General features: G+C 39.7%; 1 protein-coding gene across 2 annotated transcripts in view; it reads right to left on the bottom strand.

Annotated features, from left to right (window-relative positions):
* PDGFD (platelet derived growth factor D) overlaps positions 1-17584 on the bottom strand; it is a gene marked incomplete at both ends in the record, with an annotated part of 235561 nt that overhangs the window by 69842 nt on the left and 148135 nt on the right. Inside the window, 2 exons of one of the 2 annotated variants that reach the window (XM_079707658.1) lie at positions 967-1147; positions 4244-4448. In XM_079707658.1, coding sequence (XP_079563784.1) covers positions 967-1147; positions 4244-4448 — 386 coding nt within the window. The remainder of the gene's footprint in view (positions 1-966; positions 1148-4243; positions 4449-17584) is intronic. The other variant, XM_079707659.1, reaches the window with a different exon arrangement.

Below are 17584 nucleotides of genomic sequence, written 5' to 3'. Positions count from 1 at the left end.
TGAACAACTGAAGGATTCAGGGATATTTAATGTATCCTAAATGTAATGTATAGGCAAAATTATCCCAATATCTCCCTGAGCTTCATCTGTAACACCCAGTACTTCTGTCTTACTATCAATCTCAGTTGTTATGGCTTCTAATTGTCATTTCCACCAGACCATCAGCTCCAGGAGGTTCAAGAACCCTGTCTTCTTGCTTGCCTTTGTATCTACTACACCTATCAGAATATTTGTCAATAAGAAGGAACTTTATATTGTTCTACAAATGAATGACTGAGTAAAGAAGACCCATGACCATGTGTGACCCAACAACTAGACTTAACTACAAGGTAGATTATGCTGCAATATGATGTTGAAGATTTTCTAATAGTTAGAACCATATAAAGTTGGAAATGGCTGCTGAGGTGTTTAAGTAGAGGTGAGACCACAAAAAAACATGGGTATAGTAAACAAAAATCAAACCTTGGGTCCTGAATTATACCTTCCAATTTTTAAGATACTTGCTAACCCTGAGGCTCTATGATGATAACATAGGCCCTTCCCAAATTTGAGTCATAATTTAAACTAAAATCATTGGGACTCTTCTGTGATTAGAATTACATAGACAATTTTTTAAACCAAGAGGTTCAATTCTCACTTACCTTCTATTTGGCTGTATATTTATTTAGCTCCAGTTGAATCAAAGGCAATATGGTATATGCTTTACCATAAACTATTTTACTTTTTCTATTCACTATGCTTTCTTTCAAAATACATAGGCCCAAGCATTGACTTAATAGAGCTAAAATGGCATTTCTCACTAAAGAAGACTTTAACCTTTTGACCACAAGGCAGGGACAAAGCATACCATAGACAATTAACACAGTTCATTCACTCTCACACTATTGAATTTAATCACAGAAAATGATCTCTATACTTCATGCAACCAGTGTCTGCTTTTAATCATAGGGTGGTTAAGCTACTTACCACAACAGAATAATAAATCTTGAATCCAGGTTTAGCCACAAAGTAGTCATCAGACTTGAATGTTATTTTAATCTGGTTTGTCCTTGATGTTATCCTTGGAGGAACTTCCTTGTGTCCACACCATCGTCCTCTAATAACGGTGCTGGTTTCAGATATATCTTCAACTTCCACAAAATCATACCTAGTACCAATTTGACATAAACTTTGATTAAAGTAGACTTTCAAATTCATACTTTCACTGAGACATTGAAATTAACATATGTGATTTCTCGTGACCTATCATCTGAAATGAAAATTATAACCTACAGATATTTTAGAAGGAAAACTAGTTTTTGGATTAGGTTTCTCAAATTCAAACTTCAACAATCTATTCTGAGGAAACACCCTTACACACTTTTAGCCATAACTCTTCCTAAATCGTCAAAAATCAAAATGGGCTACTTTCTGAGCATCTGCCTCATAAGGTTTTCCTGGCAAAACTAACAAGTATAATCTATTGTCATATTTTAGGAGATGTAGCTCTAATTATATACCCAAATATTTACTATATCAAGTTTTTAAACAAATTCCCACTTTGAATTATTTTACCACATCCGGTGTTTCTGTAAGAAAGGAAATGATCTATACCTATACAGCACAAAAAATCATTGTAGAAAATAAATGCTAAAATAAAAAAAGACTATTTTCTCTTTTTGGAAATTGTCTTTTGGAAGGATCATATCATAAACTATGACATTTATCATAATGGAAACACATGACTTTGAGGAGGGATGTGCACTAGCCAATATTGGAAATATCTGGGCTATGTGCAAGTGAGGGTAAGACCATGTGTTCATCACGGGCACCAGTCAGAGAAGCACAGAATCCCAGGATTGAAGAAGACAGGAAAGGCATTTTAGATATTCCACAGAGTTGTTTGATCCTCAAAAGCCCTCCACAGCGTCTGACTTTTTCATCACATAATAAGACATCTTCAGTGACCAAGCTGACATCTTCTAGGGATCATTTATTCTATTTTCAGGCACCCAAGATCTTAAAACATTCTGCTTGAGAGCTGAACTCTGTGTCTTTCAGTTCTGGGCATCAGTGTCTCACTCTTCCAATCTACCTCTCCTCAAACGACTTCAGATGCTAAAGTCACAATGCAAACGAGCACTCAGGGTGAGCATTCAAGGTGAACAGTGGCAGAAGTCTCATATCCACTTTATATTTTCCTGTCACATTTCCAAAAGGAATCAGCATAAGAACCAACATGTCTGAATATGAAAAAAATCTAATACAACTTTACTGGTCTTAACCACGCACCTCAGAGCTCTTATTGGATCAGGCAGGGTGATCTAAGGAGGAGGCGAGCATAATAAAAGGGTTACTAAATTTCATTGACAGTGATTTGTGAGTCCTTAATGTCCTTTGACTCAGTTTCCTAATGAGCAAAATAAGAAGGTTTATGTAATTTTACCAGCTGAATATCTCTTGGGTGCTAGGTAAATTAACTATTTAATGTACGGTGTTAAAAAGTGAAAAGCACTAAGAAAGAATCGCTATTCCAGCAATATTACAGTGTAAACATCAAGGAGGTTTGTAACAGATGGGAGGAAATCAATTGCATTTCATTTTATATGCAATATATGTGAATCATATTTATTGCACAAAGCAAGAATCTACTTGAAACTCTGTTAATAATGCAAGAGGTCACTTTTGTTTTTTAAAAAACACAACATCAGCACAATTTTTACTCTGGGTCTGAAGTCAAAAGAGCACCATTTTGGTTCAGGGAGGGTCCTGAGCAGGTCTCTGATCTGCCTCTTTCCCTGCTTCCTCTCCCCTTTACCTCTTACTTCTCTACCTCGCTCCATAAATTTTTAGGAGCAACTTGATTTGATGAAGGGTCTGGAAAAGAAACCATCCTAACTTCCTCTCCTAGTTTTAAGGTCAGGATGCCAAAAGGGCTCAGTCACTACTAGATCAAAATCCTGCTCTGCAGTGGAGACCAGTGTCTCTTCAATGACATCACCTTTAATAATCTTCTTTTTTTTTTAGATATTTTTATTGTAGTATAATTGCTTTACAATGTTGTGTTAGTTTCTGCTGTACAACAAAGTGAATCAGCTCTAAGTATACATATATCCCCATAATAGTAGCTTTTCATTTGTTTCCAAGGTCTTTTTTTTTTTTTTTTTTTTTTTTTTGAGCACAGAAAATCAGTTCTCCCTTTCAAGGCTGAAAAGACACAAGGTCTCTTCAAGCTTATTCTCTTTGTAAATATTAACTGGCTCTTCCTGCATGTATTCATCTCTGCTTTCTGGCATACTTTACCCTCTATGGTCCTAGAAAGTAACAGTCACTGCTGTTACTCTTGAAAAAACAGCAACATAATAAAAGCTGTCAGCATAATAGACATGCAATAAAGGACAGCCAAATTTGAAGTACCCGATTTTGATTTTTATTATTCAAAGTAAAATAAACCTGCTGAAAGAATTTAGCAGTTTAGTAGTAGTTCATTGGTAATGCAGAACAAGTTCGTGCAGTAAAGTACAGAAAGGAAAAAGAAAATCCTCTGCATCTTACACATGCTAATTAAGTGAATAAGATGCTGTGAGCTGACAATTCAGAGAACAACAGCCAGGGCTTTCTCTGATAAACATGCTAAGAAGGGAGAAGATTATCAGGCGCAGCTTTCATCTTCTGCTGACCCAGAAACTACAGGAAGAAACAGACCTCTGAGGAGCACACTGATCCTGGGAGGTGGCCTTCTCTTCTTTCTTACACATACCTGAGGCCTTAAAATTACGATTTCAGGTAAGGACCTGACAGGGTCCTTACCACCATCATCTCCCAGTGCTGGGTCAGTTCCTGGAGCCCAGCAGGGGAATACACTCCTTAAGCCCTGGCAGGCTTGCACCAGAGCCATGTGACATGGTGCAGGTGACCCAGGATATTGGATGCATCTACCTGCTCCCAAAGTTTGTTCTAGGCCTGGCCAAGATAGGGGCCCCCAGATTCCCCCCTTCTCTGGGAGTCACACAGCCTGGCTCTGACAATTGCAGGAGTGAGTTTCTGTGAGTCATGCCAGGTCACCAGGCTTTCTGCAGAGGCAGTCTGCGCTCCAATTTATTTTGTCCGTTAGGAGTGACATAAAGGCTTTTTGAAAAAGAAGTCGAGTATCTCGGATAGGTCCGGAGGGCCCCAAAGAGAAGTTTGATGTGATGTTTTAAATCTGTCTTTTTTTTTTCTACTTTGAAATTTTACCCTAAAATGGATTTTATTTCCCACTTACCTACAGATATCATTTTCCGCTTCCTCTAATCCAAACTGATTGTCAAAGGCTAGCTGTATCCTTGTTTTCTCCTGGGAATGGAGCCTCCAGGTTAGAAGCAGGTTCCTGGGATAGCTGTTTGGGAAGCGGGGACTCTGCACATGGCCGTGTCCTGTCACCTGGATGGTTTCATCTCTTCGGTACAAGTCTGTGAGGTGATTGCTCTCTGTTAGTAGTCACAACTTGTAGAAATTAGTATGTTGCTCCAATTACAGGAAAGCAAAAAAAAGAACAGTTTAAAACACATCACATTTCAAAGCACTTCTTGATTTTGTTTAAAAACATAAGGCCAAATGGCAGCCTTGTGGTTAAACAACCAACATCTATATTTTTTCTATTATCCCCTACCTCCCCAAATTCTTCATAAATCTAGGCTTGATGCCTAATATTTTGTACTTTGGGAGCTCTCTTAACATCATTTTTGACAAACAAAATTAATGATTATCTCAGAACTCAGGCTCATTTCAATTGGAATTAAAATTAAGCAAATAATTTCAAATAGTTTATCCTTCCTCTTTTCCATGTAATACAGCTGACCCTTGAGCAACACGGGTTTGAACTGTGTGGGTCCGTGGATTTTTTTCAGTAAATACATATATGTACTGTAAATGTATTTTCTCTTCCTTATGATTTTCTTAACAACATTTTCTTTTTTTCTAGTTCACTTTATTGTATAATACAGTATATAATACATATAACATACAAAATATGTGTTAATCAACTGTTTATTTAACAATAAGGCTTCCTGTCAACAGTAAACTATTAGTAGTTAAGTTTTGGCAAAGTCAAAAGTTATATGTGGATGTTTGACTGTATGGGGTATTGGCACCCCTAAATCTCACTTTGTTCAAGGGTCAACAGTACAAACAAACATTTTTTTTTTCATTGACAATGTAACAGTATATCTTCAATGATTAGCCCAGGAGATACTCAATAAATATTGTTGAATGAATGAACAACTGAGTGAAAAACAAATTAAAAGAATCTAATGATGTTTAATGACCAGTTATTTTATAATCAAATGACATTTTCCAGTTGTTTCTCCATCATAAAAATCATAATTTTTTGGCCTTCATTTCTGGTGACTTAAAATAGTTCCAATTCTAATTCTATTTTCCATATGTTGTATAATAAAGAACTTGTCTGATCTTTGTCCTGGGTTCCTAAAAGGGAGCTTCTAACCCTTAAAATTTCCCAAGTGATGCAAGTGTCTTTGTTATTCATGGTAGGCCCCTGGGGCCATACCTGATTTTATGTTAATGAGGTGATTCTCTGTGGGCCCTTAAATAGTTTCAGGATGGGGACTGGCTATAACAGAAAGACCAATCATGTGGCTTTGAGCTCTGATATCAGCCTGACTTCCCAACCTCCCTGGGGGTAAGAGGCCTTGGAGCCCTAGCCTGTTGCCACCAATTCAATCAATCATGTCGACAGAATGAAACGCTTATAAAAACTCTTGTCACTGAGTCTTGGGTAAGCTTCCTGGTCCGTGATACACACTGATGTGCTAGGAGGGTGACATGTCCTGAGGATATGAAGCTTCATGATTCGGACCTTCCCAGTCCTTACCCTACAAGTGTCTTTATTTGGCTGGTCTTGATTTGTACCCTTTATGGTAAAACTGTAATTGTAACTATAGTGCTTTCTTGAGTTCTATAAGTTGTCCTAGCAAATTATCAAACTCGAGGGGCTTATAGGCAACCCTGAATTTATAGCCAGTTGGTAAAGAGTATGGGTAACCTGTGTACCTCACAATTTTTGTGGGTGACTGAAGCACAGTCTTGTAGGGACTAGGCTCTTAAGCTATGAAATCTGACCTAACTCCAGGTAGTTTGCTTCAGAATTGCACCGTACAGTGGACCCATTTTTCCTATCTCCCAATGCCCAGAGTTCTTTGCACTTGAGATTTTGGCTTTTTAGACCCCTCTGTAAGCAGAACTCCAGCCACAGTCTATTTATGTCCTCCTACAGAGAGTTTACTCCGAAGCCTATAATTCAATGAGCTTAGTCAGGGAGGCCTAAATTTTTGGTGGAAACCACTGAAAGGTTGGGTTGTGGAGGGTGGTTGTTAAAGCTTCCAAAATAAGAGAGGGAGAGTGAACAAGGAATCAGAATGTGAAATGCAAAGGCTTCTCTCCCTTTAACAAATGTTCTGGTATGTATGAGAATTTCAACTTTTTTCTTTTTTTGGCTAATTCAGTGTTTAATGTGTTGTGCTTGCCCAGCTAGCCTTTGTGTGGGAGACAGTCTCAGGAAGAGCAAAGGTGGCTGGAGGAGCTGATGTCCCCACTCCCTGTATCTGGACTAGGAGATCAGAGCACTGGCTCTGCAGTCATGTCACGGTGCTCTGGTCCCAGAGCTAATGCTCTTAACTTCTGTGTAAGAGAAGGTATTTTTCCTTCTTAGTCTGAAATTTGCTAGAGGAAATTTGAGATTCTTTGCTATCTGTAATCCACTTTGACTTCTGAATCACATTGTTTATATATAATTTATAACTTCATGCCAAATTCAGGGCTATTCTTAGCAGAAGAGTTGTAATGAATTATAGATACAGAGAGCAACCTATTAGGTTAAACCTGAGATAGTTACCAAGTGTTATATACAAAGTCACATTCCTGAATGAAGGCATTTACGTTGGTGTTCCAATAGTAACTGACATTTATGGAGCAATAATTGTGTGCCAGGCATTCCAATAAGTTGTTTAAATTATTTCATTTAATCTTCACAACAACTCTATGCAATTATTAATATCTCCACTTCACAAAGGAGGCTCAGAGAGTTTAAGAAACTTATGACCTCAGGGCACAAAGCAGGTGGTGAAATAAATACCTGACCCTAGACAGTCTATCTTCAGCACACACACTCTTAACCAGAACACTGTACTAGTTGCTAAACTATAAAAATATGAAATATGTCATTTTTCATAGAGGGGGAATAATTTTGATTTATGTTTATATGGCAAAAATCTGTTCTTATTTTATATTTTAATACAGAAGGAGGTTCACATCCTCATAACTTTGAATTATGCATTGGATGTTTTTTAAAAAGAAAATTAAAATGAAAGGAAAAAAGCCAAAATGTTTTGTCTATTCTGTCCCTAAACATTTAAGCAAACTCAGCTCGCCCAACCAAGTATCCCGGGAGCTCATGAAATCACTGCAGGCACTATTACTTACTCTGGGATTCATCTAGAACAACTGTTGTTCTCAAAGTGTGGTCCCCAGACCAGCATCATCACCTGGGAGCTTGTTAGAAATGTAAATTATCAAGGCCCCATCCCAGACCTACTGAAGCAGAAATGCTGGAGGTGGAGCTCAGCACTAATGTTTTAATAAGCCCTCCAGGTGATTCTGATGCTCCCAAAAGTATGAGAACCACTGACCACCTCATACCTTCTATTCTTCTGCTTCTTATTCTTGATTTCCCTGGCTCCTTCACTGCCTTGCTTTGACTCCATACCTCACATCTGATTTTTCTTCTTACCTCCCTGACTGATGATCTATCTTGGATTCACTTTCCTGTCTTTGACCTTGAAACCTTCTCTGGGGCATCGTTTTTGACACACAGTGACCTAGGGTAAGAGCTATGTACCTTAATGTCTTTGACCCCTTATCTAACTTTCCTTATTTCACGGAATAGTCATTCCTGGTCCTAATAGATGCATTTGGTAATCATCGTCACAAATTATGTGCAAGGAGAAACGAAATCACAAATAATGGTAGTACTTTTATTTCTTCTTCTCAGATCATATTATCTATGACAACATAAGATCCAAAGGGTAAATGCTGAGTTATTAGAAGGGTTAAAATATTTCATCAATGATTCCATAGGAACATACAATGATATCTCTGCAGACTGTGCCACCTCACACAAATTCAGTGGAACAGTACAGAAATACTCATTTGTCCCACTGTCTCCATAAGGCATCCAGGAGCCAGCAGCATGACTGATAGTCACAAACCCAATGTACCGCAGCTAAAAGCCAAAAGCAAAGAATGGTCATTGTGTCAGGAAATGCCTAACTTGCAAAGGGATTTATTATAACATTTCATTTGTAAAATGGCTGTTTCATGATAATACCATACATCATAGGAACAATGTTTACCCAGAATGTAGGCTGAGTGTTATATAAACCAAACAGTACCACTTCTGCTGCTAAGCAACCACAATATGACTGCTTAATTTTTGGGGGGTGCAATATAGTTTACAAGCATCCAATTTTGTAAGTCTATCATAAATATAAGTTGACAAAATGTAAATATCATTGCAGTAATTATCATTGCTTTCATTCTGTTTTTTTCTTTTAAATTTATTTTTTTATATTACTTTAACAGGTAATGAAACAAACACACAGAAGTTAAAGTGATTTGCTGTAAGTCAAAAGAATGGAAGGGTGGTATATGGAAGAGTGGAGTCTTGAATTCAGCTCCATCATGTTCTAGTTCTGGTGACTTTCCCCACTACAACAAAGAACAGCATCAGACACATCATGTCATCTTTCTAGCTTCTGTTTCCTAAGCTAATAGTTTAGAGGGCTGGGCTAACATGACACTTAAGATTTTTTTCAGGTCTAAGTGACATGACAACTCAACAATTTTCTTTCAAGAAGACAGAACTGCCAGTGGTTTGACTGTGACTAACAGACATGAGTGAGGCAATAATGAGACAAGGGAACCTCAAATCCAAAATCTTCAGCAGGTTAAACAAAGACTTTTCCCATCTAACAGTGGTAGTATATATAGTTGTATGCTGTCATTGCTGTCATCTAAAATAAGAGTACAAATGGATATTTCGTTTTTTTAAATTTAGTTTTCTTTTTTTAAAATTTATGTATTTTTTGGCTGCATTGGGTCTTTGTTGCTGCTTGCGGGCTTTCTCTAGTTGCAGCGAACAGGGGCTCTCTTCATTGTGGTGCATGAGTTTCTAATTGTGGTGGCTTCTCTTGTGGAGCACTGGCTCTAGGCACGTGGGCTTCAGTAGTTGTGGCACACGGGCTCAGTAGTTGTGGCTCACGGGCTCTAGAGAACAGGCTCAGTAGTTGTGGCACAAGGGCTTAATTGCTCCGTGGCATGTGGGATCTTCCCAGGCCAGGGCTCAAACCCATGTCCCCTGCATTTGAAGGCAGATTCTTAACCACTGCGCCACCAGGGAAGTCTCACAAATGGATATTTCAACACGTTGTTCAAACATATATATGAAAAACTTTCTTATCAACTAGAAAAGTGCCCCTGGCATGTAACTGGCCACTTAGCCTATCAATTTGTGAACACATTGTGGAGGAATGTAAATAAATCCCTTAATGTAGACACAACATATTCTATGTTTTGCTTTTTTAAAATTTAAGTAGAGGCTTCTCTCTGAGGCTGGTTAGGTATAAGGATTTAAAAAAAGATACTAAAAGATGCTTTATAATTTCTTTGAAAGTTTCATAGGAAACTAAAATAAAAATTATATGCAGAATATTACATGTCTTGAGGGAAAGGACTATGTCTTGTTTACCAACGTAACCCCAGAGCCTCACCAGTCTGGGCATATGGAGACTTTCAAAATAGATCTGTTAAATACATACGTAGATGAATGGTTACTGCAAATAATGCATATGCAGAGTTCTTAAACACTGAAAGGCATTTTGAGGTAAGATAACAAATAAAAGGCAGTTTTATCAGAAATAAAGTTGAAAAATACCCAAATATTTTATTTCTAAGAAATTTAATTTTGATGTAGCTGGTGTGCCTAACGTTTGTGGGGACACATCTAGCATGAACATTAAAGGACTATTTTGGAAAGAGTTCCATTGAAATGATCCTGCTTGCCATCTGGCTCAGACATCAATTATAAAATAACTGCCTCTTTTTCTGCACTATTTCCATCAAAACCTATACTACCAGGCTCACCAGAGTCAATCCACACCACCCTTTAAAAAGCTGTGACCAAGAAAGAAGAGAAGAACAATGCTGGACTAAAGCAGGAGAGTTTGTTGCTATAGCTGGGATCTACTCTCAGATCTATCTAGCAATAGATGAAATCAGGTGACTGACTAGATCCCCCAGGTTCTCATCCTATGCAACCGTCTAATTTAGAATAGCAAGCTCAGCAAGACTAATCAAGGGTCAGGCCTGTGACTGCCTAATGCACTATTATTATTATTACTAACCTACCTCTAATAATCTTTGCACTCTCCCTCAACTAATGACATCTTATACAAAAGTGTCCTAGAACGCAAAATAGTACCTTCATTGGCAAGGCATCACGCAGTGTATTGTTGAAGAGGGAAAAAGAAACAAGGGAGAGATGGAGAACATAAAGGAGAGTAGGGCAGGAGTCCCTAATTTTAAAATGAATAAGTCAATTTGTAGAACAGACCCTAAAATAAACAATTAGGATTAAACTGAATTTAATTAGATCATTTTTCATAAATTATCTCCTAACTTAAAAAGCACAGGGGTGGAGTCTCACCCTGTGAACTGCTAAAGGTGAAAATTAGACTTTGTTAAAATCAGCATGAAAGCATTTTCAACATTTTTTTCCTCAGTGTTTCCTGAGGACTGAAGCTTGTAATCAATGAACTAAATTCCTCCTGGGATTGCCAGCGGGTCAATCTTCATTAAGAAATTTTTGGTTAACACCTGGTCCATGGTCTGGCAAAAACCAATCTTCCAAAAGCCTATAACAGCTTTCTAAAAACAACCATTCCCTGTGCTCACTCTGCTTTTAAGCAACTCAAGAGCAAAGCTGATTAAACGTCAGACATTTATTAAGAATTCTCTAGCAGAGATTTTTCTAAGAATAGTAATACAAAACTTTTCTGTTTATAAAGGTTTGAGGAGGAGGGAGTTGGTTGTTTGCCAGTTACATATCTTTTTATTTTTAATGATAATTCCCTTTTGCACAAACCAAAGTGTTAATGTTTTATAAACAAACTTCCTCAGAGTAACAATTTGGAGATGATATTTGTGGAGAATAATCAATTGATAAATCCCTGAGCTCAAAATTATTGTTCTTTAAAAATCTGAGTCCATCGGGGGACGGAGGAAGATGGCGGAAGAGTAAGACGCGGAGATCACCTTCCTCCCCACAGATACATCAGAAAATCATCTACACATGGAACAACTCCTACAGAACACCTACTGAACGCTGACAGAAGACCTCAGACCCCCCAAAAGGCAAGAAACTCCCCACATACCTGGGTAGGGCAAAAGAAAAAAGAATAAACAGAGACAAAAGGATAGGGACGGGACCTGCACCAGTGGGAGGGAGCCGTGAAGGAGGAAAGGTTTCCACACACTAGAAGCCCCTTCGCGGGCGGAGACTGCAGGTGGCGGAGGGGGGAAGCTTCGGAGTAGCCGAGGAGAGCGCAGAAACAGGGGTGTGGAGGGCAAAGCAGAGAGATTCCGGCACAGAGGATCGGTGCCCTCAGGCACACACCAGCCCAAGAGGCTTGTCTGCTCGGCCGCCGGGGCGGGCGGGGCTGGGAGCTGAGGCTCGGGTATCGGGTTTCAGTCGGAGCGCAGGGAGAGGACTGGGGCTGGCGGCAGGAAGAGAGCCTGAAGGGGTTAGTGCACCACGGCTAGCCCGGAGGGAGTCCGGGGAAAGGGTCTGGAGCTGCCGAAGAGGCATGAGACTTTTTCTTCCCTTTTGTTTCCTGGTGCGCGAGGAGAGGGCATCAAGAGCGCTGCTTAAAGGAGCTCCAGAGACAGGCGCGGACCCCGGAGACAGGCGTGGGATGCTGGGGCTGCTGCTGCCGCTGCCACAAGGCCTGTGTGCGAGCGCAGGTCACTGTCCACCCCGCCTTCCGGGGAGCCTGTGCAGCCCGCCACCACCGGGGTCCCGGGGCCCAGGGACGGCTTCCACAGGAAAGCGCACAGAGCGCCTCGGGCTGGTGCAACGTCACGCCGGCCTCTGCCGCCGCAGGCCCGCCCCGCACTGCGTGCCCCTCCCTCCCCTCTGCCTGAGTGAGCCAGAGCCCCCGAATCAGCGGCTCCTTTAAACTCGTCCTGTCTGAGCAAAGAACAGACGCCCTCCGGTGACCTACGCGCAGAGGCGGGGCCAGGTCCAAGGCTGAGACCCGGGAGCTGTGAGAGCAGAGAAGAGACAGGGAAATCTCTCTGTGCAGGCTCGGAGGCAGCGGATTAAAGCTCCACGGTCCGCTTGATGTGCCCTGCGTGTGTGGAGTGCATGAATGGACAGCGAATCATCCCAAAGTGAGGAGGTGGACTTTGAGAGCAAGATTTTTGATTTCTTTCCCCCTGTTCTCTTTTTGTGAATGTGTATGTGTATGCTTCTGTGTGAGATTTTCTCTGTATAGCTTTGCTTCCACCATATGTGCCAGGGTTCTATCTGTCCTTTTTTTTTTTTTTTTTTTTTTTTGCTGTACGCGGGCCTCTCACTGCTGTGGCCTCTCCCGTTGCGGAGCACAGGCTCCGGACACACAGGCTCCGCGGCCATGGCTCGCGGGCCCAGCCGCTCCGCGGCATGTGGGATCTTCCGGGATCGGGGCACGAACCCGTGTCCCCTGCATCGGCAGGCGGACTCTCAACCACTGCGCCACCAGGGAAGCCCTGTCCATTTTTTTTAATAATTACTTTTTAATTTTAATAATGCTACTATATTTTATACTTTATTTTATTTTACTTTATCTGCTCTTTCTTTTTTTCCTACCTTCCCTTCCACCCTCCCTCCCTCTGCCCCTCCTTTCTTTCTTTCTCTCTTTCTTTCCTCCCTCCTTCCCTCCCTCCCTCCTGTCTTTCTTTCCTTCTTTCTTTTTTCTTTCTTCCTTTCTTTCTTTCTTTCTTTCCTTCCTCCCACCCTCCCTCCCTTCTTCCTTTCACTCTTTCTTTCTCTTTCCTTCCTCCCTCTGTCCCTCCTTTCTTTCTTTCCATCCTTCCTCCCTCCCTCCTTTCTTTCCTTCTTTCTTCCTTCCTTTCTTTCCTTCTTCCTTTCTTTCTCTCTCTCTTTCTTTCTTCTACAAATTCTTTCTTTCTACTTTTCCTCCCTTTTGTTCTAAGCCGGGTAGATGAAAGGCTCTTGGTGCTGCAGCCAGGAGTCAGTGCTGTGCCTCTGAAGTGGGAGAGCCAACTTAGGACACGGGTCCACAAGAGACCTCCCAGCTCCACATAATATCAAGCGGCGAAAATCTCCCAGAGATCTCCATCTCAACACAAGCACCCAGCTTCAGTCAACGACCAGCAAGCTACATTGCTGGTCACCCTATGCCAAGCAACTAGCAAGACAGGAACACAACCCCACCCATTAGCAGAGAGGCTGCCTAAAATCATAATAAGGCCACAGGCACCCCAAAACACACCACCAGACGTGGACCTGTCCACCAGAAAGACAAGATCGAGCCTCAAACACCAGAACACAGGCATGAGTCCCCCCCACCAGGAAGCCTACACAACCTACTGAAACAACCTTAGCCACGGGGGACAGACACCAAAAACAACGGGAACTACGAATCTACAGCCTGCAAAAAGGAGACCCCAAAAACAGTAAGATAAGCAAAATGAGAAGACAGAAAAACACACAGCAGGAGAAGGAGCAAGATAAAAACATACCAGACCTAACAAATGAAGAGGTAATAGGCAGTCTACCTGAAAAAGAATTCAGAATAATGATAGTAAAGATGATCCAAGATTCTATTTCCCAGATCCAAAATTTTGGAAACAGAATAGACAAAATGCAAGAAACAGTTAACAAGGACCTAGAAGAAATAAAGATGAATCAAGCATCGATTAAAAACACAATAAATGAAACGAAAAATTCTCTAGATGGGATCAATAGCAGAATAACTGAGGCAGAAGAACAGATAAGTGAGGTGGAAGATAAAATAGTGGAAATAACTGCTGCAGAGCAAAATAAAGAAAAAAGAATGAAAAGAACAGAGGACAGTCTCAGAGACCTCTGGGACAACATTAAATGCACCAACATTCGAATTATAGGGGTTCGAGAAAAAGAAGAGAAAAAGAAAGAGACTGAGAAAATATTTGAAGAGATTATAATTGAAAACTTCCCTAATATGGGAAAGGAAATAGTTAATCAAGTCCAGGAGGCACAGAGGGTCCCATACAGAATAAATCCAAGGAGAAATACGCCAAGACACATATTAATCAAACTGTCAAAAATTAAACACAAAGAAATCATATTAAAAGCAGCAAGGCAAAAACAACAAATAACACAAAAGGGACTCCCCATCAGGATAACAGCTGATCTCTCAGCAGAAACTCTACAAGCCAGAAGGGAGTGACAGGACATAATTAAAGTGATGAAGGAGAAAAACCTGCAACCAAGATTACTCTAACCAGCAAGGATCTCATTCAGATTTGATGGAGAAATTAAAACCTTTACAGACAAGCAAAAGCTGAGAGAGTTCAGCACCACCAAACTAGGTTTACAACAAATGCTAAAGAAACTTCTCTAGGCAAGAAACACAACAGAAGGAAAAGACCTACAATAACGAACCCAAAACAATTAAGGAAATGGGAATAGGAACACACATATCAATAATTACCTTAAATGTAAATGGACTAAATGCTCCCACCAAAGGACACAGATTGCCTGAATGGATACAAAAACAAGACCCATATATATGCTGTCTACAAGAGACCCACTTCAGACCTAGAGACACATACAGACTGAAAGTAAGGGGATGGAAAAAGATATTAAATGCAAATGGAAATCAAAAGAAAGCTGGAATAGCAATTCTTATATCAGACAAAATAGACTTTAAAATAAAGACTATTAGAAGAGACAAAGAAGGACACTACATAATGATAAAGGGATCGATCCAAGAAGAAGATATAACAATTGTAAATATTTATGCACCCAACATAGGAGCACCTCAATACATAAGGCAAATACTAACAGCCATAAAAGGGGAAATCGACAGTAACACACTCATAGTAGGGGACTTTAACACCCCACTTTCACCAATGGACAGATCATCCAAAATGAAAATAAATAAGGAAACACAAGCTTTAAATAATACATTAAACAAGATGGACTTAATTGATATTTATAGGACATTCCATCCAAAAACAACAGAATACACATTTTTCTCAAGTGCTCATGGAACATTCTCCAGGATAGATCATATCTTGGGTCACAAATCAAGCCTTGGTAAATTTAAGAAAATTGAAATTGTATCAAGTATCTTTTCCGACCACAATGCTATGAAACTAGACATCAATTACAGGAAAAGATCTGTAAAAAATACAAACACATGGAGGCTAAACAATACACTACGCAATAACGAAGTGATCTCTTAAGAAATCAAAGAGGAATTAAAAAAATACCTAGAAACAAATGACAATGGAGACATGACGACCCAAAACCTATGGGATGCAGCAAAAGCAGTTCTAAGGGGGAAGTTTATAGCAATACAATCCCACCTTAAGAAACAGGAAACATCTCGAGTAAACAACCTGACCCTGCACCTAAAGCAATTAGAGAAGGAAGAACAAAAAACCCCCAAAGTTAGCAGAAGGAAAGAAATCATAAAGATGAGATCAGAAATAAATGAAAAAGAAATGAAGGAAACGATAGCAAAGATCAATAAAACTAAAAGCTGGTTGTTTGAGAAGATAAACAAAACTGATAAACCGTTAGCCAGACTCATCACGAAAAAAAGGGAGAAGACTCAAATCAATAGAAATAGAAATGAAAAAGGAGAAGTAACAAGTGACACTGCAGAAATAGAAAAGATCATGAGAGATTACTACAAGAAACTCTATGCCAATAAAATGGACAACCTGGAAGAAATGGACAAATTCTTAGAAATGCACAACCTGCCAAGACTGAATCAGGAAGAAATAGAAAATATGAATAGACCAATCACAAGCACTGAAATTGAAACTGTGATTAAAATTCTTCCAACAAACAAAAGCCCAGGACCAGATGGCTTCACAGGAGAATTCTATCAAACATTTAGAGAACAGCTAACACCTATCCTTCTCAAACTCTTCCAAAATATAGCAGAGGGAGGAACACTCCCAAACGCATTCTACGAGGCCACCATCACCTTGATACCAAAACCAGGGAAGGATGTCACAAAGAAAGAAAACTACAGGTCAATATCACTGATGAACATAGATGCAAAAATCCTCAACAAAATACTAGCAAACAGAATCTAACAGCACATTAAAAGGATCATACACCATGTTCAAGTGGGGTTTATTCCAGGAATGCAAGGATTCTTCAATATACACAAATCAATCAATGTGATACACCATATTAACAAATTGAAGGAGAAAAACCATATGATCATCTCAATAGATGCAGAGAAAGCTTTCAACAAAATTCAATACCCATTTATGATAAAAACCCTGCAGAAAGTAGGCATAGAGGGAACTTTCCTCAACATAATAAAGGCCATATATGACAAACCCACAGCCAACATTGTCCTCAATGGTGAAAAACTGAAACCATTTCCACTAAGATCAGGAACAAGACAAGGTTGCCCACTCTCACCACTCTTATTCAACATAGTTTTGGAAGTTTTAGCCACAGCAATCAGAGAAGAAAAGGAAATAAAAGGAATCCAAATTGGAAAAGAAGAAGTAAAGCTGTCACTGTTTGCAGATGACATGATACTATACATAGAGAATCCTAAAGATGCTACCGAAAAACTACTAGAGCTAATCAATGAATTTGGTAAAGTAACAGGATACAAAATTAATGCACAGAAATCTCTGGCATTCCTGTACACTAATGATGAAAAATCTGAAAATGAAATCAAGAAAACACTCCCATTTACCATTGCAACAAAAAGAATAAAATATCTAGGAATAAACCTACCTAAGGAGACAAAAGACCTGTATGCAGAAAATTATAAGACACTGATGAAAGAAATTAAAGATGATATAAATAGATGGAGAGATATACCATGCTCCTGGATTGGAAGAATCAATATTGTGAAAATGACTCTACTACCCAAAGCAATCTACAGATTCAATGCAATCCCTATCAAACTACCACTGGCATTTTTCACAGAAGTAGAACAAAAAATTTCAAAATTTGGTTGGAAAAACAAAAGACCCCGAATAGCCAAAGCAATCTTGAGAACGAAAAACGGAGCTGGAGGAATCAGGCTGCCTGACTTCAGACTATACTACAAAGCTACAGTAATTAAGACAGTGTGGTACTGGCATAAAAACAGAAAGATAGCTCAGTAGATCAGGATAGAAAGCCCAGAGATAAACCCACGCACATATGGCCAACTTATCTTTGATAAAGGAGGCAGGAATGTACAGTGGAGAAAGGACAGCCTCTTCAATAAGTGGTGCTGGGAAAACTGGACAGGGACAT

Source organism: Hyperoodon ampullatus, assembly GCF_949752795.1.
Source record: "Hyperoodon ampullatus genome assembly, chromosome: 7".
NCBI lineage: Eukaryota > Metazoa > Chordata > Mammalia > Artiodactyla > Ziphiidae > Hyperoodon > Hyperoodon ampullatus.
Note: the sequence above shows the minus strand (reverse complement) of the source record. Positions and strands in the feature narration are given on the sequence as shown.